This window comes from Talpa europaea (genome assembly GCF_964194135.1).
Source record: "Talpa europaea genome assembly, chromosome: 5".
Classification (NCBI taxonomy): Eukaryota; Metazoa; Chordata; class Mammalia; order Eulipotyphla; family Talpidae; genus Talpa; species Talpa europaea.
Window position 1 is genome coordinate 19331881 of NC_140071.1, and position 23883 is coordinate 19355763.

The window sequence follows — 23883 nt, forward strand, 5'->3', positions numbered from 1 at the left end:
ATGCAAACCAGTCTAAGCAAGTCACCTAAAACTATTTGTCAAGTAGAGGGAGGATGACACCTTGAATATCACCTTGTATTTTCAGATGACTTCCTCTGGATAAGGGATGACCAGAAAGAGGCAGGGGAGAGGCTGGGCCAATCAGCCCTCCTCCTGGACAAGTTGTGTTTCCCATCCTGCACCTCTCTGGCTGTGGGGTCACAGATACATGGAACCTTAGGAGTCCAGCATTTTACTCTTTCATTCTGCCTGTAAAGCACACAATTAAATACCACCACCAACAACAAAATAATGCAAATTACTGTTTCTCTGCCTATTAGGAAAGGCACCTGGAAAAAGAATTCTTGAGCTTTAGGTGTGATAGAAAGGAGGCCAGCACCCACTTTGCAAGGAACAACCCCCCTTCTGCTCTCCTGTCCCATCCCCTCTCCAGTGGTAATCTGGCAACAGCGATACAGGTTGGGTGGGGGCAGCATTTCAAATGCCAGTTGGCATGATGTTTATTTTGGAAACCATTTCAAAGATTTCCTGATTGATTAAGAAAATTCAGTGAAAGTATGGACTGCAGGAAGTTGTGAAATTGGCCAAATCATTTTAACTTTAGGAACTGAGTATGGTAGTCAAATTTGATCTGGACTGGATTCAAAAATCAAGACAACTGAAATAGAGCTCTGCGTGACTCTGCTCAATATAATTGTGCAGAGGGCAGCAGCATCCTGACAGGCAGTGACCTCTGCAGGACAAGACAGAGACTAAGCTGCTGTAAGTTATTATAGAGACAGGCCCTCTTAAAAGATGCCATTAGTTTCTTTATTGCATATTGATTTAACCAAGGTGATTAAATTCTAATTGCTAAGGACAAATCACAAAAGCATTTGCCAGAGCAAAAAATCAACTGAGGGGTGGAGACCTTTCAATAATTGTACACATTGGTATTCCTGATGGTTTTCTAAAGGTGATCCAGGACCAAAAAATAATTGGGAGGTTCAGTGAAGGCCAGGAACTAGATATAATTAGAAATACAAATGCAATAATTACACTCTTTTTGCACATCTCACTATAAAAGGTAATGTGTAGAACTATCAATATCATTTAAGCTTCAAATGCTTCCACCTTGAATTAATTGAATTTTTCAAGTACTTTTAATCTTTTTCAAAATATCAGGCAACATGGAATCTGTCCACCCAAACCCACCATTTTAAATATCAAACATTTAGAAAAGTTGAAAAAATTGGATAGTAAACATTCTTATACCCACCAACTATAGTCTGCATTTAATGTTTTGCTATATTTGTTTATCATTTAGCTCTCCATCCTCATGTCCCTCTATCCATCCATCCATTAGTCCATCTTAGACTTTATGCATTTTAAAGAATACCAGTAGACCAAGGAATCTTGTTTACGACGTGTGTCCAATTATGTTTTATTTTACCATCATGTGACTCCTCATCTTGGAAATCATGTAAGTCATACCCACATTTCAAGTTTCTTATAAAGAACACATCAAATGATAAAAGCAATGCTTTACCATGAAGGGGTCCAATCAAGGTAGCTGATCCCCCTGTTTACTAAGCATCCGGCGGTTCTCTTTCACTGAATGCTGCATGGTGTCGAAGACCGGGGTCAGTTTCATCAGAGCTTGACTGACAAGCATCGATGTTGCCATAGCACCCATGATGCTCACCCACACTAATTTCCTTTCTTCACAGGAGTGAAGCCCCCCTCACCCTAGGCCACTGGCACGAACTGCATGTATCTCGCACAGCAAAGAATGGTATCTTACAAGTGGATAAACAGAAGGTAGTGGAGGGAATGGCAAAGGTAAGAAGGATACACCTTGGCTCTTGATGGTGAGTGTGAATGAGGTGACTGTCTTCTTCCTGTTCTGGAGAGAAGAATAGCAATCATGTGGTTAAGCACATGGACATCAGTGCCTGGGTACCCTAGTAAAACCCCAGGTCCCCACAGGGTCAGTACCAACTCCTCTATTCCTCAGTAGTGAGTAGAGATAATAATATAGAACCTCACAGTGTTGTTTTAAGAATTAAGCAAACTGGGGCCTCCATGGTGGTGCATGGGGTTAAATCTCAGTACTATGAAGCAATCCGCAGCCACTGCAGCACAAGTTCAATCCCCAGCCAGGGAGGTGACCCACATGGTGCAACAGACCTCTCCTGTCTCTCCCATTGTTCCCCTCAGCAGTGAATTTCAGTGGCTCCGCCTGTTCTGCTGCCCACTCTGTCTCTGATGAATCCTCTCACCCCTCATGCCTCTGGCCTACATCCCAGCTCTTGATGCATAAATAAATAAATCTTTGGAAAAAAAGAATTAAGCAAACTAATACAACCATAGCATTAAAATGTTGCCTGCCACTCTCACCCCCATGGGTAGTCCCTGCCTTTGTCCTTGTCTGTGGACAGCATCTGAGGGAGGGTCTGTAATGAAGGGGTCACACGTCCTGCAAGAACACAGACTCTGAAATCAGACTCTGGCATTCAGAACCTAGCTCTGTCACTTACCAGCAGTGAGAACTCAGACTGGCCACTTGACTTCCAAGATTGTGTTTTTTCCTTTATAAAATGGGGATAGTGGTGATGCTATAACGGAGCCTGCTGCATAGAGTTGTAGAAGTTAGACTGAGTATAGAAGTTAGACCGAGTATCCGTGTCCAGCTCAACAGTACTGGAAACTGGTCGGCAACATGTAGTTTGGCTTCCTTTTATTAGTTAGGAATGTGCTGTCACACCCTCCAGAATGCAGCATTTCTACTTGTTTATAATTTTCATCCATGATTTTGCCCAAGGTCCTGTCCAAAGAAAATAATTTTTTTAATATTTATTTTATTCATGCATACAAGAACCGGGGTACAGGCCAGATATGTGGGAGGGTGAGAGGATCCACCAGAGACAGAGTGGGGAACAGAACAGGCAGATTGACTGAAACACACTCCTGAGGGGAGCAGCAGACGAGACAGGAGAGGTCTGCTGTGCCATGTGGGTTTCTCCATGACCAGCTGGCATCGAACCTGCGCTGAGAGGCTGTGGACAGCTTCACAGTGCTGCGCTCAAACACCTGCACCACCGGGGAGGCCCAAGAAAATACTATTTTTGAGGAAAGAGATTTACTTTTGATTATAACCTATTAAGATTCTGTACACACAAAATTCCATCTCCCTAAAACTAGAGGGGACTTTAGATTTGCCAGTATTTTAATTCTTACTAGTCTTCATTTTGTGCATCAGAAGACTTGAGGAGGCATTAGCAAATTTGGGTTTTCTTAGAAACAATGGATTGGTAGAAGGGGAAAAAAAAAAAAAAACCAGGGAAAAGAGACTTGGTGAGGAAGAGGCCTTTGGTTGAGGAGGGACCAGCCTCAGAGGCCGGCAGCTGGGGAGGTCCTCCTGGAACCAAGAACCTCTTTGGGAACCAGAAGAACCCCAAACTGAATTCTGTTTCAAGAGCACCCTTCACCCCTCGAAAATGCTTCATAGGTGTTTGTGGAATGAAGAAAGGATGGAGGAAGGAATAAAGAAAGGAAGAAGGGAGAAAGGGGGAGGAAGAGTGGGGGCGATGGGGGAGGGGCACAGGGACACATCGGGAGGCTGGCACAGGACCAAGAACCCTAAAGGTCTGTCCAGGCGAAACCTCCCCCTGGGTTTGTTCAGCTGACAGGGTTGAGTGGAATCAGGCAGGACTCCAAGAATCACGCTTCCTAGGACACAGAGCAACCCAGCCAGAGGGTGTTGCTCAGGTTTTGAACCCCTTCCAGCCAAACAGAAGTGGCAGACCCAGACAGGAAGCAACTCACTTTGGAACAGGCCCCACTTTGGGGGATCTTTTGCTTTTCCCCTGAGGTCCCATGTGGGTGTGGCAGTGGCAGCCCTGTCTCTCCTCTCAACAAGAGGGTTTTGATGAGCAGCCAAAGAGAACCGGCTCTCACCCCACAAGGCCCCACCCTGTTTGCTAGACAGAACCCTAATTCTGAGTTTTCTCCAAACACACTGGGATCTCTTTGACCCCACAGGGTCTGCTGAAGGGGTCCCGAACACCAGCAGCAGTAATGTGCAGGCTGCCACATTCATCCTGGCAGATCTGTGGTGAGAGATGTATGACTCCCATCTTGTGAATGATGAAACTGAGTCTCAGAAATACTAGGAAATTTACAAACACTCCACACAGGTGGGAAGTATTGTAACACTAAAAAACGTGAAAGGCAAGGTCGTATGTAGGCAGGCTGTCCTGATGGGTCGCGAGACTGTCTCTTCGTGTGGTTGGTGACCTAACAGGGAGCCGAAGCCCATTTGCTAGTCTTACCCACCTTTTCTGAGGTTTTACTGTGTGTGTTTTTTTAATCCATTGGCAGGGAGGCTTCACACAGATTAAGTGTAACACGGATATTTTTATTGGTGGTGTCCCCAACTATGATGATGTGAAGAAGAACTCAGGCATCCTCAAGCCATTTAGTGGAAGCATCCAGAAGGTACCAGCTTCGCCTTCTCATTTTATTGTGGGAACCTGACTGCAGATAACAGAATTGAGGATTGTAATCCATGTGACCTCCTGCACCCAAGACAGTAGCTTGGTGAACTTTCTAGCCTTCTATTTTTTTGGTACTCATGGCATAGCTTTGCAACCCTGCTTTTTTATGATGTCTGATCCTGGGTCTATACTCAGTAGATATGCATCAGTACAACTCAGTGAAGATGAATTTTTATAGTGATTGCACCAAAATGTCCTGGGACTGCAGGAGGCGCTGGGGAGGGCGTTGGGGGGAGCAACTGACATCAAGTCACTGCAGGTACTTCCACAGAAGAGAAGAGGTGAATGGAGTCTCATAGCAACTCTTGGCCCTTTGCTTCTCATTGGGGTTAATTTGCAGTTTGATCAAGGCACAAGCCAACTCTTCTATCCACCTCCACCCCCCCAATCCTCATCCCAACAATTTAGCAATATTTCCTCAGTCATAGAATCGTAAGACCATAGAGTCCTTCCATGGATAGAAAGTTAAAAAAACAACAACACTCAACTAGCAAGAGATACAGGGCACTCACCCCCCAAATATGTCTCTTATTTCTTCTCTTGGGACCACCATGACCTCTCTTGCTATGAGAATATGTTCTGTCTGCAGATGACAAACAGGTTGACTCACCAACCCAGATGTCTAGGACCAACTCACACTGGCAGGAAAATTATTTTTCAGTTCCAGATGTTAGTTTCATTCTTTTTCCTTTAGCAGCAGAGGTGGAATGCAAACCATTGATTCTTTTCAGAACTGAGCGATTCTAATGTGCAGCCAGATTGAGAACCCCAATTCTTTATGGTTCCTTATGACCTCCTTGAGTCCTTCCAGAACCAGAGAATGCTTTGCTCTCTGCATGTTCTCCCAAAGGCCCATCATCATCCCTTCAGGTCCACCAACACTTACAAGACAAAGAAGCCCAGAAATGGACTTTTTCTCTTATTTGCAAATCTCCCTCTCGCTCCGTAGTTCAGGCTAGCATGCTGGGGGAAACTTTAGAAGAAAGCAAAGATGTTTTATGAAAACCTGAATTTCTTGCCATTTTCTCAACTCTAGATCATCCTGAACGACCGAGCCATCCACATGAAGCATGACTTTACGTGGGGTGTGAATGTGGAGAATGCAGCCCACCCCTGCGTGGGGGCCCCCTGCACCCACGGGGGCAGCTGCCGGCCCAGGAAGGACAGCTATGAGTGTGACTGCCCCTTGGGCTTTGAGGGGCTACACTGCCAGAAAGGTACACATGCGTGGGGTGGGGGGCTCAGCTACCACTTCTGGGGCAAGGACAGTGGATGGTTCATTTGGGGAACCACCACCTTTAAAGGAAGAGCTGGTAATATTGAGGCTGCCATACTGGCTATTTTAATCAGGGATTTCAATAGCATATTAGGCGATTGATTCTATATAAACTACTATAATCATTTAATACTTAAAATACTGAAATATTTCTGTAACAGCTTCCCCATTGCCTGAGAATCCCCTTTTGGCCTAGCAGCCAAAAAGGTTAACCCATCTTGGAGCTGGGGTTCCCTGAACCCTGATTTGAGCTGCTCACAGGACCTAACCTGACAGCTGGATGCCTGTGCTTTCTAGGCTGGTGAATATTTTGACAAAGTGTTTTGAGCCCTGCCTGTGAGTGCTATAAAGAGAGAGCTGGGAAATCTCATCAAATGCAGAAAAATATAATGATACACTAGTTGCTCCAAACTGAAGCAAGACTAACTTCTCCAGAGTGCTGTTTTCCATGCTACCTGTTTCCTCTGTGCCTCAGATTCCTCATCTGATAAGTGGGAATAATAATAGCAACCATATCTAGCAGGGAATTCTGTAGTAGAAGAAGTGATACATTATGCATCCAGCATTAGAGGGATGCCTGCCCCCACTCAAGGCACCAGCCACTGTTACTGCTGGTGAGAGAAGTAAACTCCATCAGCAGGGCCGTGAGCTACTCAGCTCCAGCCTACCCCTGTCTGAGAGCAGAGCATGTCACAGGACACAAGTCCTGCTGGACTGACCTGTCACCCCTGCTTGAGGAAAACAGAGGTCACGGGCCTGTTGTCTAGGAGAGACACACCCTCATGTGGCCTTTATGTCAGACCATGTGCTCCTTCTAGATTAGAATGTCAAGATGGCTTCTGCTGGTTGAGTACTAATCAAAAAAGGCAGACCAGCCTGAAGCAACTAAGGCAGGGAGTATAAGTCAAGGAATGTATTCTCTCTCTCTCTCTCTCTCTCTCTCTCTCTCTCTTTCTCTCTCTCTCTCCTATTTGCTTGCCGGCATCTGATTTGTATCAGAGTTGGAGCTTAGAGGAAAATTGTAAATTACAGGTACCTATGTTGGCATGTGGGATAGTAGGAGTTGTTGTTTTGCATTCAGAAAATATGAAGATGCTAATTTTCCAGTTGAAAGCCTGAGTAGCAATTACATTTAGATGAATTTTGCAACCTATATGAGAAATCATAGGAAATCTATTTACTGACATAGTCACCAAATGCTGAGCGCCCAAAGAGCAATTGTACCATTTGTGAATGGACCTGATGATAATTCTAACAAGCAAGTTGTTTAGCTGGTAGCATGTGCTTGCAGAGATTTAGTTCAAGACGGGTCCATCATTTGAAAAGCTGGGTTTGGATTTCACCCATTGGTGTTTGAATTTCCTGTGCCTCCAGTTTCCACAGGCAGTTCAAGCTTGCACCTGCCTTGAAGTGCTAGCACTGATGGTCAATATGTAAGCTTAAGGTTTATGAACATTTAGCTTTGGGGTTAAATGGAGAAGGAAAGCCTCATTTGTGATTTTGTTCCTGCATGTTTTCTGCTACTGAACACAAACCACAACAGATATAAAGTACCCATATTTAGAGATTAACTACAGGTTAAGGTTCAATGAAGAAGAAATCTCACCAGAATGAAAAGCCGACCTCTGGTGAGAACCTGGGCCTCCTGCAAGATTCAAGGAATGGGCAGTGAGTAGTGGGGGGAACTTGAGGAGCATTTAGAACCCTTTCTACAACTTTCTAGGTGACAGTCAAGATTTAAAACCCAGATGAACCATCAGCTGCCCTTGGTTGTGTCAATATCTCCTTCTGTTTTTGAAATAAAAATAGTGCTTCTGGCAAAATGGTAGCCCTTGCCAATCCTAGGGAGGCTCCTATGTGGCAGGTATGACCTGTGTCACATCATGGGCTTGAGATAATCAAGAAGGCTCTGGGTATGACTTCAGATTGTTTCAGGACAAATTTAACAAAAATAGCAGGCACACAGAGGTGGGCAGTAACCATAAACTGATACTGAGGAGAGCGTCCTGTTCTGGGTAAGGACTTGGAAGAAAGGGAAGAGAAATGGACAGTTCCATTGCTCCATAGAGATGCAAGAGAACATTCAAAAGTTTGGGTAAATCCTTAGTGTGAAAGACCAAAAAAGGTTCAAAGCCAGTCTTGGTTGAACAAGACAATCCTGACCAATTCAGCAAGATGAATTGTAGCCTGATATATTTAAAGGTTTTTCTCCCTCCCCGCTTCCTGATGACCAGATCAAGCTTCAAAAGCAAGATCCTATCCCTAGTATCCCCCACAGAAATACTACTTCCTTTTATGTGTAGAAACCACCAGTGCCAGGCCCTGTTCTGTCCTTACGGAAGGGGCATCTTCACCATCCAGAATTTCGTTTTCTGGATGTTCAGTAAGTCTGTTTTTCCTCAGTGTTTGGAATTGGCAGGCAAATTCCTCAAGGTTCTAATCTGAGAGTTGACATTTGTTCTCACCTCCTGGTGGCACAGGAAGGGGCCAGAAACGCAGACAAATGCTGGAGCCCTTCAGGCAGCATTGTGGTGGCTCAGGGACCCTGCAAAGTCAGGCTGGAGCAAGAGAGCATGAGCCCGGGCAAAGGTTCCTGGGCTGCTTTCAGGGCACTGAAGGTTCCCTGCAGCAGTTGCTTCAGAAAATTGAACCTCTTAGCCCCAACCTCAGGAACCCACCAGAACAGGAGGAGCCTGAGATTCTTCTAATTCCCATATTAGAACAAAAATCAGATACTAACAGAGATACCCCTTTCCTCAGAGATTTCTATTTTTTTAAAAGATTTATTTTATTTATACAAGAATCAGGGTACAGGCCAGATGTGTGGGAGGGTGAGAGGATTCACTAGAGACAGAGCGGGGAACAGAACAGGCAGACTGACAAAATTCACTGCGGAGGGGAGCAGCAGGCGAGATAGGAGAGGTCTGCTGTGCCATGTGGATTTCTCCGTGGCTAGCTGGGATGGAACTGGCATTGCAGAAGCTGCAGGCAGCTTCACAGTGCGGCGCTCAACCACCTGTGCCACCAGGGAGGCCCATCCTTAGAGATTTCTTTCCCCTTTCTCTCAACTCTCATTCAAGCGTACCATCTTGTGTTCTTGTCCCTCAGAGCTAAGTAAGTTACTAACAAGGTACAGCAGATTTTATATAACGACGTAACAATGACAATGTAAGGACTATTGATAGCTGTTTTGCTTGTACACACGGAGACAGACACACATGCATTCACACGCACAAATGCATGCCCCAGGGGTCCTGTGGTCCAGTAAGTAGGTTGGTCCTGGGATGACCCAGTTAAGTACTACCTCCTCTCCTGCAGGGATTATTAGAGCCTTCATGTTCATGTCCCAGACAACAGCGCAGGATGCAGTGGTTGCCTCTTGGGGTTCTTGCAGTCGCTTGGGCGAGAACTCTGAGCCCTGGTTCTCCCTTCCCTGACCAGCTTCACTGAGAACAGTTTGGACTGTACAGGACCCTGCCGGCCACTAGATGGTGGTGTTTCTCTGCAGCAGGGGGACTGCCCGGCCCTCAAGGTTGGGCTAGCTGAGGCCACGGCAGGGCTTGGGCATACATTCCTCAGGGATGCCCAACTCTAAAAAAGCAGATCAGGCTTTGTCAGTAATGATCTGTCACATGCACAACATTCAGGGCATTAAACATGGTATTTAGTAGATTCACATTTGGGTGCTTTTTGTGGGTCCCAGTGTATTTAAAGAAAACTTTAATAAATATAGGCTGTAGTTTCAGAAAACTCAGACTCTAAAAACACAAATTAATAAAACATGCTGATTATGCATATGACAGGGGATTTTTCCTTGGTTGGTGTATCATTAAATCAGGGAAAATTGGGAGGAAGGAGCTGGTGTTCTAACCAAGATGTTGATCTTTAGACATTGGAAGGCTGGGAGCAGAAAAAAGATTTTGTTTGTTGGTTGATTTGGGGGGTTCCAGTGAACTCCAGTAAGCAAGAATTCTCTGCCAAGTAGAGCTGTCCAGCGGGAGGGCGCTGCCCTGTGGATGAGGGAGCTGCCCAGCTCAGAAGTGTCGTCTCCAGCTGTATGCCCTCCGCCCCCCCCCCCCCCCCGCCACCATCAGCATGTTGTTGAGAGCAGTCCTGGTGTTTGGGAAAACTGGATGACAGCACCCCCAGGTCCTCCCTTCACTGGGGCCCTGTGACTGCATGACAATCAGCGCCTGCCACTCTGCACCATCTATTGGGAATTTCAAGTCCCTCAAGTGGGACACTGGCTTTGCCTGGGCTGCTGCGATGCTAACTTAGGGGGTGCTTTTGATTGGGGTGATTTTTTGTGTCACCAGATGGCACAAGCTTTTAGGTATACAAGTGAGAGTGACAAAAACACATTTCAACTGTTGCCTCAGTAGGATCTTCGCCACAGGGGGAACAAAAAAGTAGGATAAAATAGCTATAAAAGGTTAAGATAGAGTATAACCATGTTTACAATATTTAAACAAACCACAAAGGGCCAGAGGGTGAATCCCACTCTAATGCTTTCGGGTGGAATTAATATTTATCTGTGTAGACTGTACTGAGTTTTGTATTCACAGTTGTCATTTCTGGGGTGACCCCCTGAACTTAGTTAACCACTGAATGGCCAGGGCTCTGGAATCTTGCAAATGAGGGTGGGGGTGACTGCAATACTTTCCCCTGTGGCGAGAAAAGAGGCAACTGGCTTATTGTTTCCCCCATGCAACCTAGAGCCGAGAAAAGTTATAACGATAGACAAGGTAAGTACCTTGTTAGCAAGGTACGTTCCCCGGGTTTAAATAAATGGGGGTTGTCAGTTCAAGTTGATAGGAGCCTCAGTGTGTAAAAAAGTGTTGGACAGCTCATTTTATACATGTTCTTGATTTACCCCCCGCCACCTCCCTAGACCTTCATCAGCCCAGACCCAAAGGCTAGTTGGGTGCCTTAGTGCTAATCATGCTGAGAAAAGATCTCCCCTGGCTCCTGTGGGGGTTCCTATGCGCATCCCCAAGAGGACAGGCAGGGCTCTCTGCGGAGCTTTCGGAGGGAAACAAGGCTGCTTCCTCGTGAGCTGAAAGTGAAAAGTAATTAGGAGTTTGCAGTGCCTGTGAAATTCTGACTTTGACTGTTCTGTTTCATGCTGGCACCTGGCAGCGTGTGGGAACTACTGCCTCAACAGTAAGTACAGTAAGTCCCAGCAGACTGCGAAAGGGCTCTGGGCCCGTGCCAGGGCAGCTTTGGCCAGGCTGAGGGCACAGTGCGTGCCAACCACATGCAGAGGGTAATCGGGGTAAGTGTTGGGGGGGAGGGGACTCCGACACATCTCCCAGGGCGATGGGAATCCTCTCTCCAAAAGCACCAGCCCTGACAGCTTATTTGTCTCCCAGCTTGTTAGCACCGGAGCTCCTGCGTTAGGGGCTTGGCTGGCCGGGGCTCTCCAGAACCCTTTGAGGCAATGCCTGTGGAGCTTGTGACAAGCATGTCCTGACTATTCAAGGAGTTCAGGAGAATGGCTGTTGGCTACTGGCCCATGTCCATGGCCAAGAACAGCAGGAACAGGCCTGCCTCTGCCTCTTACCCTGGGGGACAGCCAAACCCCACAGGGGCGCTTGGTTACAGTGAGCCCTGGGAAGTCATCTTGGATATCCGTGCTCCTCTCTCTTCTCAGAGTGAATAGCCTGAAATGCAACGCCTGCATCCCGTCTAAGCGCTCCCTTTGACCTGAATTTCTGTGTTCTTCTTTCTCTTCTCAGCTTGCAATCACGCCTTCTCGTTTCTCGTTTTCTTCCTCTAGATCTCGCCCTAGAGGAGAGCTCTGTCGCCCCTCTCCTTGCCTTGGCCCATGACTTCCTGTGCACCTGTCTCTTCCTCCTTCCCCCGCCTTCCCCTCCTGTTTCAGGGCATTGCCTTTCTCTACTTCTCCCTCCAGCTCTCTCCTTCCTGTTACCCTCTGTCCACTTTAAGCTCTGCTCTTGTTCTTGCGTCACCTTTCTTTTCCCCATCTCTGCTTTTCTTCCTTCTTTTCCCTTCTTCCTCCTACCTGCTCTCACCATAAGGGAAAGATGCTGGTGGTGTGACCCAGGATTTTAAGTCTACCATCTCTGTCCCTGACAGACCCTCTGGCATTGCCAACAGGAACTTCTACTTGGTGACCCCAACATACTGGGTTTTGGACTTTGCTAGTCTCTCTCTCTCCCCCATGCCCTTTCTTCCCTGCTCCCTCCCTGTCCCCCCTTTAGAAGCTAAGTTTAAACTCTGTATTTTTCCTACGGTCAAGCAATTATACATTTCCTACTAGGGTGTTAAGTCCTCAGTTCAGCTTTGCTACAATCCCAAGGTATCTTTGTGAATCTTTCAATTATTTTGTAAGCTGGATATTCCCTCCTGTTTCGCACATGTCTTTGGAAAAGATTGATTCTACCTTAATTTTTTTAACTGCCATTTCTGTGTCTTTCTAAAGAGGAAAGGGTTGTAGGTGCTATCTCTCTAGTAGAAACCTAACAAATTATTCTCAAGATATAACCCCAAGCACAGCTACTTAACCTACTCATTTGCAATGTACAAAATATATAAAATTCTCCAGGAAATGAAGTAATGAGAAATTGAAAAGTGAGAAATATACATCTAGATATTGGAAAGCAAGAGTGGACTGCAGTTGGGGCAGTGGGAGCAGAATTAAGTAGAGCAAATCTAATTCCTGGTCTATTTCTCTCAAGCTGTAGGGCCTTGGGCAAATTTGTTCTGTTTTCTGTGCCTCATTTTTCTCTTCTATAAAATGGGCATGACCAAGCCTCTCCTTGTCCCTTACTCCCTCCTACCTCAGGAGATGGTAGTGAAAATCTTGTGAAAATAGGTTTGGAAGGTGATTTGTAAAAACAAAAGTCAAAGCTTTTTTCCTCACACTCCATCAGTCCCTTGAGGTCTTGAGTGATAAGCTTCTGGGGCAGATGGGCTTCAAATAAAGAAATCCTGATGGGCCTTGTTTGGGAATTATTTCCTCTGTCTCCCTTGGAGACCATCTAGGGTTATCTCCAGTCACTCCCTTTGTAGCCCAAGACCTACTCTTTGCCTTCCAAAAATAATCAGGCACAGCTCACTTTCAGCACTTTGCAAGCTCTTCTCAGTGATCTGAGGTCAATAATAGTGACAGCGAGTCCCCAGGGAGGAGATAAGCAGAGACACCAACTCTAGGTCATCAGCCTGGGTAGCTGGGTACATGGTCAAGTGCAGCCAAAAGGAAGGGGCTGACAAGTTGTTAAATGTCATATTTTCAGGGCTGATTTTCTTTGTATTTTCCTAGCACATGGTTAACTGCTGGGGTCAAGAGAGCCACCTAGCACATAACCTCCACCTTCTGTTCTCTCTCAGCCATCACAGAAGCCATCGAGATTCCTCAGTTTATCGGCCGCAGTTACCTGACATACGACAATCCAGATATCCTCAAGAGGTAATGAGCTTCAACAGGTAGCATCCTTATCTTTCTGTAGGTAGATTTCTCAATATCTTTATATTATCTTATATGTCAGAAGCTAATCTCAAAGAAGGCAGTTAAGCCATAGCCCTGGGGCAGGGGTGGGGAAAAGTAAGGAGGTGGAGAAGGACTCGCCAAATAAACAGAAACTAGAACAAGACAAAACAAATCTCAACCAAACTTGAAAAATCCAACCTTTCTACCTTTCATCCATTGCAAACAACCTAAACCTTTCCTCTTTAGAGGGCATAGAGGAGGGGTATGCCCAGCCCCAGGAGTTCCAGTGCTCAGACCTTGAGATGGAATGAGAATGCATGTTCCTGAAGGCAGGGCAAGGAGGTCGATTCCCCAGGCAGGCAATTAGCTTAGTGCTGTTCTAGGCCCTAGAGCCAGCACTCAGAGTTCAGATGCTTCCCAATCAGACGAGCAATTCCAAGTTCATTTCTATCTTACAACTTTATCAACAAAGGTCCACTCCACTGTTCATTTCAACTTCTGGTCAGTTCAGGAGAGGCCCCTCATCTCTCTCTGTGTATTTAGAAAAGCATGACCAGGGATGGTGCTCTATCTCAGTCATAGCTTTTAATCCTTGGTGGCAAAAGCTCCAAGCTTCTGGTTTGGACATGCCTGTTTGCATGACGAAGGAAAGGCTGGCTGTAGGCAAAATCCTCAACCCAACAAAGTGTCTGCTTGGGGTTCTGCTGCTTCCTTCTTTTCCATATCCTAGTTCTTTGTAGTTTTTAGTGTGTCATCCCCCACCCCACTACCAGTCTAGTCATTCTAGAATTTTCTTTCCTCCTCAGGTTGACTGCATATTAACATACTCAGGCAAAGCTTTAAGCTGAAGGTACCTAATTCTTAGGATGGAGCTGATGGCTTTTAATGGAACAAAAGTGGTTGAGAGACATTTTCCTGGGGCACTGGATGTCCTGATAAATCTGAACCCATATCAGACAGACATTATTTCATTTCTCTAATCCCAGGTGGTATTTATCTATGTTGTGTTGGCATAAGACCTTACACAAAATGGATTTCCAGTCAAGAGAGACCTTATACCTTTTCCAGTTGTTTCTCCCAAAAGATGGAAAGCACTTGCAAGCACCAGAGTTCCTGGTGCTTTCAAATTTTCAGGCTCCTGGTGCTTTGTAAGAAGCACTGGTTTGAGGAATTTGGTGGGTGGAGCAGCAGCTCCAATTGCCCTTGTGTGTGTGTGTGTGTGTGTGTGTGTGTGTGTGTGTATGTGAAGCTGCAGGTGAAAGTCAAGTTCAGGGTTTATATCAATTAGATGTCCTTGGCTCCCAGTAACAGAAATCTCAGCTCAAATTTGTAAACATGAAGGTTATTTATTATCTTATATAATAAGAGTATCCAAACTCAAACTGTGTCTGAGGCAGATTAATTCAGGGAATTAACTGCATCATTGAAGACCCAATTTGTTTCCTTTTTTTTTTTTTCTTGTTATCCTCAGCATATTCTCCAAAAGTCACTCCTTGGATGTTATAAGGCCACTGTAGACAAGGTGCTTATAAAATGACTATAATGATGTAGAATATCCAAGGGAAGTGAAAAAGATTTTTTCCCTTATATGTATCTCTTTTTAAAAGGGAAGGAAATTTCCTAGAATCCTCTTGGTAAATTTCCACTATCTCATTGGACAACCAAACACACAAGTATGGTTCCCTTCCCAGCCATAGCTGTAGGGCCTGAGATTGAACTGCCTGAGCACACTTCCTACTCCCAGTTTCCTGTTCCTCTCTGCCCTGCCTCTGCCCCCACACATCTCAGGACCATTATCCCTTCAAACCATCTTCTCCATCTGAGATTATGCCCCCATATCCTGTTGCTTCTTCCTTAAGGAAAGACTGACCAGCCATAGCACAGTCACAGAGAGAGCAGCCACCAGCTTGAACCTATAGGCAATGAAGGAGCCCACTTTCTGTTGAGGTGTGGGGGACACTTTCCCAAGGGCCCTTGCATAACAGGATGGGAGAGAGGGAAGGCATGTATGTATTGGGGGTATTGGCTGAGACCATGGCATTGCCAGCCTGCAAGTCTGTGACGTAGCAAGCTCTCTCACCATGTGCAGAGAGGGAGACACAGCTACCAGGGACATCCCATGCCCTGGGCAAAGTCCTGTGGTGTCACTCCTGGTGGTGATGCATTTCTAACCTCCTGGCAATGAGTGTCAGAAATGCCAGATGGTGTGGCTTGGAACTAGGCAGGCAAAACTGGGATTACTCAGAAATGGATGTTAGTAGAGATTGGTTAACTTGGTAAAATTATTTGTGTATTTCCTCCAGGGTGTCAGGATCAAGATCAAATGCATTTATGAGGTTTAAGACAACTTCCAAGGATGGCCTATTGATGTGGAGGGGAGACAGCCCCATGAGACCCAACAGTGACTTCATTTCCTTGGGCCTTCGGGATGGAGCCCTGGTGTTCAGGTAATCCCATCACTAGATGCTTTTCTCAGACAGTATAGATCATTCCAGACAGAGTGATGTAAAAATGAGCCAGGACAGTGTTTGCTGGAATTGACTGATGCCTGAGGCTCCACGTTTATTTAAGGCTCTTGGTCTTTCTTCCAGAATCATCTTTCGATCAGCAGTGAGCAAACTATAGCCTGAGTGCCAAATTTGGCCCAGTACCCATTTTTGTAAATGAAATTTCATTGGAAGACTGCCAAACTCATTCATTTATACACTATCTGTGATTGCTTCCATGCTGTCTGCACACTTGAGCAGTTTCAATAGGGATGTTATGGCAAAGGTGAAAACATATAATTCTAGCCCCCTACTGAAAAATTTTGTGGCACCATTCTAGTACCTTATTGCCATATGCTCCCCACTTGAAAATTAGGAAATAGTAGAAAGAGGATTTTGTTACAGCCGCCTGGAATGTGAGTTCTCAGCTCCATGCTTACCAACTCAGCAGACCTAAAGACTCTGCTCTGAATTAGCTGTGCAGCCTTGGGAAGGAGAAGCCCTGCTCTCCAGTCTCCCACTCCAAGAAAGAACAAGCATGACCCCTACCTCAACAGGTGTCCCCCACATAGGAATTTTTGTAAATGCTTCTTCGGTGATCTTGAAACAACAGTCCGGGAAGTTCTTATCTCTTTTAAGTGAATTAGGACTGTCCTCAGGTTTGTCAAATGGGTGGCTAGGAAGTTACTCAATTTTCTGGACAACTTTCCCCTACACTCCCCACTAGAACAGGTGGGAACCGAGTCTCCAAGGAGCCAAGACTGCCCTATGTTATGTGAAAAAGCTATACTATGGGGGGAATGTGATATCCTCACTCCAGGGTAGACCAGTGCTTCTTAAAAGTGTGGTGCCTGGACCAGCAGCTTCAGCATTACCTGGGGACCTGTTAGAAATGCAGATTCCCAGGCCTCATCCATGAACCACTGAAAGAGAAAAACTTTTGGTGCAGGGCCCAACAATGTTTTTCTAGGTGATTCTGATACCTGCTAAGAAGCGAAACTACCCGTCAGTCTCTTGACCATCTGCTCCAGGAATTTCTCTGACTTTCCTTTCTCTAACCTCCCCTCTCCCCTGACTTGCACAACTCTCACTACTTGATATAGAATTGAAATTGATGAAAGAGGGCTTTAACCAAGCTACAGCAAAGATGAAGACGTAATTCTGGGCCTCTGTGGATCATGTACTGAGATTACTGATAGGGTAACATAATGTATGCCCTTTTTAATTAGAATGAATGTTTTTTTAGAGAAAAATGGCATTTGTTCAACCTCACCCTTTTCCCCAAGTAACTGAGCAGGCTAAGCGTGAGAGAGTGTCATGTGTGGGGACTTTGGAGAGACATGTATGGTTGAGGTTAGAGGCTGACTCCTGAGGCAGCTTCTTACCATCTCCACCCCTTTTACCCTGCTGGTCCAGCGGTCACCCCCAGCTCTTCACACCCCTTTCGGGCTGACTGCTGCGAAGCCATTTTCTTGTGGTTTTCCTGTGGTTAACCTCGCCACGGCCTCAAGTACTCAATCGTGCCCAGAAAAGGGAACTGAAACAGTAGCTCATTCTTGGGTGGGAGGCCCAACTTCCCCCTGAAACCACCAGCTAAAACCCATTCACCGTCCTCCCCAGCCAGATAGGGAAACCTGATATGCGCAGGGGCCACCCAGCAACTCCCCTGGGCTCCCACACCAGCCCTGGCCAGGCGCTCAGCCGCCCCCCACCTGTCGGGACCCCAGAACCCCTTTTAACAACTCCATTCCATCCCGGATGTAGTTCTTATGTTACCATTTCTTTCTCAAGTTTCTGCAAATTGGCTCTGTGTTTTCCTCGTAAGCGGGAGCCTGGTTGTAAGCACAAAGGATAGAATGCATAGCCAGCCAGGCCTGGAGCCACAGCACTGCAGCTCGGCCCCCCCGTCCGCTGGGCAGTATCTCCCCTCATCCATCACCCCACACTGGCGCGGGGAAGCACTGCGCTTGGCTGGGCATGGAGAGGAACTGGAGAGCAAGCCCGTGGTTTCAAAGTGTCAGCAGAAGGTGAGCCAGCGGGGAGTTGGTTCCGGAGTAGATTCCTGGGTCTACCCCTCAGAGATTCTGATGGAGTAGGTCTGGGTGGGGACCAGACTCTGATTGGAAATAATCACCCAGCTGGTTCCAGGAATCATGCCCTGGAAACAGGGTTGGAGGAGGTCAAAAGCATGGGCTTCAGAGCCAGATGTGCCCAGTTCCCGTGACTATGAGATGCCTGCATGCTCCTCAGCCTCGGTGTAAAAGGAAAGGCTTAGCTGTGAGGACTGAAGGCATTGATTCATGTAAAGAGCTTAATGCAGGATCTGCCAGAGCTAGTTCTTCGTGCTAATGATCATTTAAAATGATTATCTTTCGTTGAGTGTGTTCTATGTTTTAGAGATTCCTACCTCAGATTGATCACATATGTATGGAAATGAGCTTCATAAAACATAGCTGCCGTAACTGTTATTATTAGGATTTTTAATAAGAAGGGGCCCTGCCCTTCAGCAGCCTGTATTGGTGAAACCAAGTGTGAACTGGTCCACAGGGTAGGTGGATCATTTTCTGAGATTTTGGTATTCCTTCCAGGGTCAAAGCAAACAATTGGAAATGTAAATTATTAAAATATATTCTCAACTTTCTTTCCTCACCTCAATGCTGGGTTCTTTTGTTGATTTACTGCTTGAAATTAATAAGAAAGAACAATGAAACGCTAAAAAAAATTACTTATGGTTTTGGTGCAAGATTAAGAAGAAGAAAGAGAATCAAAGAACTCAGCTAAGATTGCAGTTTTTGGGTTTCTTTTGGTTTCTTTTTGTTGGATGATTATAGGAGACTATAAACCCAGGAGTGGGTTTGTGAAAAATCACTTGATGGACGATCTTTCCCACTAATTTTCCATGTGACCTTGGTTACATTTTCATGCAACAGAGAAAGGGAAGAAATCTAATAGCAGCAAAGATTTAGACCTGTCTCTGTAGGTGCAGCAGCCAAGAGGCTCCCAAGGGGCGCCGCCTGGTGGCGTTACCTGGTGCCTGAGCGTGGTGCTCCCCTGGAGCTTTTCCTGCATGCCACTGAAGTATTCAACTTAGGACAGCATAACCAGTTGTGCTCACCAAATTCACGAGACATTGGTAGATAAGACATGCTTTCATTTGTTCATTTATTCGTATGTTTTTACTTTTTAAAATAGTGGGGTACAGTTTACATAAAGTGCCCAAGTTTTAGGTGTGCAGTTCAGCAAACTTTCAAACATGTAAACACCTGTGTGACCACCACCCAAAACAAGGTACAGAACATTTCCTACACCCAGGAAGGCTGCCGCCTTCCTGCGTTAAGCTCCCATGTTCATGTCTTGTCATGTATTATATAAAAGAGATATTCCAGAGTCAAAGATCAGCATTGAAGACGTGACACCCAAGGGTCCTTGGTGTCTCCCCAGACAAGAATTTCACAAAGTACCAGAATGAGTCAGCAGCAGAGTTTGGAAGCAACAGGACAGAGGCAGGCAGTGGGCACCTCAGGAATCTAGAGCTACTCCGAGCTGTAAAGCAGTAGGACTTTGAAGGGATGTTCCTTTCTGGATAGTGAGGGTCCCTCCGTATCATGTAACCTTGCTCCCATTACTTTCCCTGATTCCTGGGCTCACTGGAACTCTTTTCCAGTGAGGGGAAAATTGTAGTTCAAAGACTCTTCCCAAGGCTCCAAGACCCGCAGACCTTATCTGGTCCTTGAAACAAAGAGTTGCCCCAGCTGGGCTGAGGAAGTACAGAAATGCAGCTGCACTCCTGGGGTGGGCGGGAGTCCTTTTCTATCCCTGACATTAGGGTGTCTGGAGAAATGGGAAGTCATTTGAAGAATCTGAAATCAGACAGAGTGGGGGTTGGAGAAATCAGGCCACTGAGATACCAAGTTGCCCTACCACCCCCTCCTCTAACCGCTGGCGTCCCGTCCGCTGTCAGTGAGACTCCCTCGAGCATTCTGGCTCTTTGCATGAACAGCAGCACCATGAGGCCGGAGCACAGAGGAGGAAAGCCCATTCTCTGTCAATGGAAAATGTTTCTATTCACTGGATCACAGTTATGCTCCAGTCCCGTGTCCCTGCGATGAATACCCAGGTCACCTTCACTCAGATCTCAACGTACCAGACTTTGGGTTACACATTTACCACCTGCTCCTTTACTCGCACACGTGACTGCTCTTCAGGAGAGGCTTAACTGTTGGTGGCAACTTTCTCCTATTGCTAGTTCCACCTGATACATTGTTAACCCTGAGGAGGAGCTGCATGAGGTACTGTGTATATTCGGGGCTGGGGTGGGGGGCTTATTTTTTTGGCTCCTACTATGTGCTATGCTCTTTATATGTATTATCTGACACCCTGGGATGCTTCGGGGATGGTGTTATTAGCCTGATTTCACAGGGGAGGAAGCTTAGGCTCAGAGAGATAAAGCAGGTTGCCCAAGGTCACAGCTTGGCCTCGGCAACATGGGGCACCAAAGCAGGTCAGTGTGAGCTGAGCATCTGTGCTTTTTGCGTGGCTCTGAGCTGCCTCCCAGGAAACTACTGGAAACCATGCAGAGTCACCCAGCTAAGTGTCTGCCACCCACTCAGCCCCGCCCCACGTTCATTTATTTCTTCAGCAAGCATTTGGCCACTACATAATGAACTCTGAAAAATTCCACCTCCAGGCTGCTTCCTATCAGGAGGCACTTGATGTGGGAAAATTCATTCGAAAACAGTGGATTTTTACAAGGTCAGAGTGACGCTTTGTCCTGTCACCCAAATGCTATTCTTAGTTAAATGCCTATGAGCCTCCCCTTTGAAAGAAAGGGCCTATGGTGCTTTCCCTGGGGAGGCCAAGCGTTTTCTCTTCTTGTTCTTTTACAAGAGCTCAGCAACTAGTCCAGGCTTCCTCTCAACATTGTAATTTCTGGGGCAGGGAGGTAAAGGACAGAGCCGTACCGGTGGAACACATTTCTTTTAAAAGCACACGGGCTTTATTCCATTATGAGGGAAAGGCCAGGCATTTGGTCCAGTGCCCAGGCTAGAGTAGTCACTCACTAAATATTTGTTGAATGAATTAAATTAGAATAATTGAATGAACCCTGGACTAAGAGGGCTGTTTCTCTCTGGTAAACAACATGTTCATGTCTTCGATACGCTTTGGGTATCAGGGTGTCTGGAAACTGACCATGAAAATGGAAAGCTAATAAGTGGACCTGAATTCAAAGTAAAATGGGGTGGGGTGGGGTAGGGGAGAAGAGGGCGGGGGGCAGGTGGCAGCAGATAATATGCCCAGTTCAAGTTCTACATGTTAACTTTGAGATTTTAGACAAATTCCCTTAATCCCTTTGGGACTCTCTTCTGCAATGTTCTGTTCTGTTTTGTTGTTTTGTTTTTTTTTTTTTAAAGTAAAAACACATGTATCAGTTTCCAAGGATTGCTGTAACAAATTACCACAAATTGGGTGGTTTGAAAGATAGAAATTTGTCCTGTCGCAGTTCTGGAGGCTGGAAGTCTGAAATGCAGGTGTTAGCAGGGTCGGCGCCTACTGGGGTTCTGAGGAAGACTCTGTTCTGTCTTTCTCTCCCAGCTTCTGTGGTGGCTGACAACCCTGGTGATCGTTTCTTGTGGAGGCCGCCTTCCAACCTCGGCCTCCATCTTCATAAGGCCTCTTCCCTGCGTGGCCTTGTCTGTGAGGACCACAGTCATAATGGCTTTAGGCTGCTTGACCCAGTGTGCCTTCATCTTAACTAATTACATCTGCAAAGACCCTCTGCTCACTTGAAGTCACATTATGAAGTGGTGGATGGATCTGAATTTGGGACAGGGACCTCATTCAACCTAAAGCAACATTAGAAAGTCCTTCTTGTTCTTTATACGACGCTGATACACTTTTTTAAAAAATCAACTTTGAGGATGTAATGCCAATTAAAATAAACCAGTCACAAAAAGAAAAAAAATACTGAATGAGTCCACTTATAGGAGGTACCTGGAATCAGCAAATTCATAGAGCCGGAAAGTAGAATGGGGTTGCCAGGGACTGCCAGTACTGGGGCGTGGAGGCATGTTGTTCAGGAGGGATAGTTGCTATGTTGCAAGATGAAATGGGGGAGATTACTTACACAACCAAGTGATTATTCTTAATACTTCTGAACTGTACACTTAAAAATGGCTGAGATGGTAAGTTTGGTCATGTATATTTTAAACACAATTATAGATAAAAAATATTTATAATCATTCATGGCCTCACCTGGAACTAATGCCTTTATTACCATGTTTTGCTTTGTGTTAAGAAATCCATACTCTGCATTCCAAACAATTTTGCCATGAGAACTGCTTGTGAGTGAGCATCTGCTGTGGGTCATTCTTTGATTCTGTGCCCCATCTTGTTCTCCTCCAATGCCTTTAGCTACAACCTGGGCAGTGGTGTGGCATCCATCATGGTGAATGGCTCCTTCCACGATGGCCGGTGGCACCGTGTCAAGGCTGTGAGGTGAGAGCCAACAAGGCAGAGACAGAGCCATGGCTCAGCAGAGATGAGGTGTGCTCTCCAGTCCCTCTGTCCTGTTCCCCAGGGAACCTGCTCTCCTCATTCAGGGTACCATGTTCCCAATTCCCACCTGTGCCCTTTACTGACATGACAGGCCAGAGAGGCTGAACCCCCACAGGCTCACTCAACAGCAGGCTTATGGATAAAGAACTTTTCAGTGGCTAACCTGGAAGAGGAGCTCATTACCTGTGAGATCTAGAAGTCTCTTCTGAGAATAGAGATCAGGGCCTGTGGACCCTACAGGATGCTTCAAATCTTGTTATGTAGGTAGTTGCCCACTTCATTTTTCTGACATTACATTACCTGAACTTTAGAAGCCTTGTGAACCCTGCCCTTTCACATAGTTACCCCTCACAGAGGTAGCTACCCTGACTTCTGATTAACTTTGGGTGAATCATTCCCTTTCAATTGTAATTTTGCTGCACATATTTTTAGAAAGTATCTAGCAAGATAAAAAAAAAAGTCAATCTTGTCATGGTATCTGTGATGGAGCTGGCCTTGCTCAACCCCATATATTCCCCAAATAGGGTAGAGCCAGGAAATGCTACAAGGTGAATGATGGGTTAAAGCAAGAAGATTGCCTTAAAAACTTTACTTGAATTTGTGAAGTTAGAACCTAAGCCCTTTCTCTGCTTTCTATAAATGTCACACTGCTCATTCCCTATCCCTGAAAAAATAATGAAAGCTAATTTTCTGGAGAAAGTAGCATAGTGAGTGTCTGTAGTGGAAGATACTAGGTATAACTAAATGCTGGTCTATTGTACACTATATAAATAAAGACTGGAACTATGTGAAAGTTCATATTTTAATATTAATAAGCCTATAATTTCTCCCCAATGAATTCTAAAATGCTGATATCAAAGTCTATACCCTACAGTAAGAAGAGTAGAAAATCCAGGTATCCCTCAAGGAAATGACTGAGCCAGATTCATCAGTACTAAGAAGTCACAGTCAACAAACTCATCCTGGCACAGAGTTTACAATCCACCTTGCAATGCCGAACACTTATCTGTGAAGTGGTAGTCTAAGATCACCAAAAAAAAAAAAAAAATCTCCAACTTAAAAATGGGTATCAGAACAACTAGACATAACAAAGCAACTTGGAGGAAACAGAATATAAATGAAAAAAAAAAGATAAAACATTAGTATCATCAGAAAGATGAGAGGCTATTAACCCAAGAAACAAAAACTGTGTGCTACAGAAAAGGAACATTAAAAGATCAGAAAAGAACTCTTTCTAAAATAATTATGGTCTAGAGATACAGTCCCTAAATATATAGAAGCAGGTACATTTTCTTAAAGATGTTTCATTGGGCTGGATAAGTTTGAAAACCAACTTAGAAAAAAGCAGAGCCCTTACCACAGATAAACCCCTCCACCACTGTCTTCAGAGTCACTTTGGAGTGACTTTGTGTGTCCTTTAGAAACTTATAAGTCATTTTTTGTTCTCTGCTAGAGTAACCCAACCTTCTGCCTGCAAAAACTGTTTCATTGGCTTGCAATTGTATCTAGAATAACATCCAAACACACGTGTGTCACCCTGTCCCCAACTCCCCACCTTTTAAAGCTCTTCTCTAT

The 23883-nt window shown here is 45.5% G+C and overlaps 1 protein-coding gene across 5 annotated transcripts in view; it reads left to right on the forward strand.

Annotated features, from left to right (window-relative positions):
- Window positions 1-23883, forward strand: part of EGFLAM (EGF like, fibronectin type III and laminin G domains) — a gene marked incomplete at both ends in the record, with an annotated part of 143313 nt that overhangs the window by 117583 nt on the left and 1847 nt on the right. For 2 of the 5 annotated variants that reach the window (XM_084234144.1, XM_084234145.1), the window contains 7 exons: window positions 1710-1821; window positions 4363-4479; window positions 5575-5755; window positions 10954-10977; window positions 13168-13246; window positions 15571-15714; window positions 22165-22248. In XM_084234144.1, coding sequence (XP_084090270.1) covers window positions 1710-1821; window positions 4363-4479; window positions 5575-5755; window positions 10954-10977; window positions 13168-13246; window positions 15571-15714; window positions 22165-22248 — 741 coding nt within the window. The remainder of the gene's footprint in view (window positions 1-1709; window positions 1822-4362; window positions 4480-5574; window positions 5756-10953; window positions 10978-13167; window positions 13247-15570; window positions 15715-22164; window positions 22249-23883) is intronic. The other 3 variants (XM_084234146.1, XM_084234148.1, XM_084234147.1) reach the window with 2 other exon arrangements.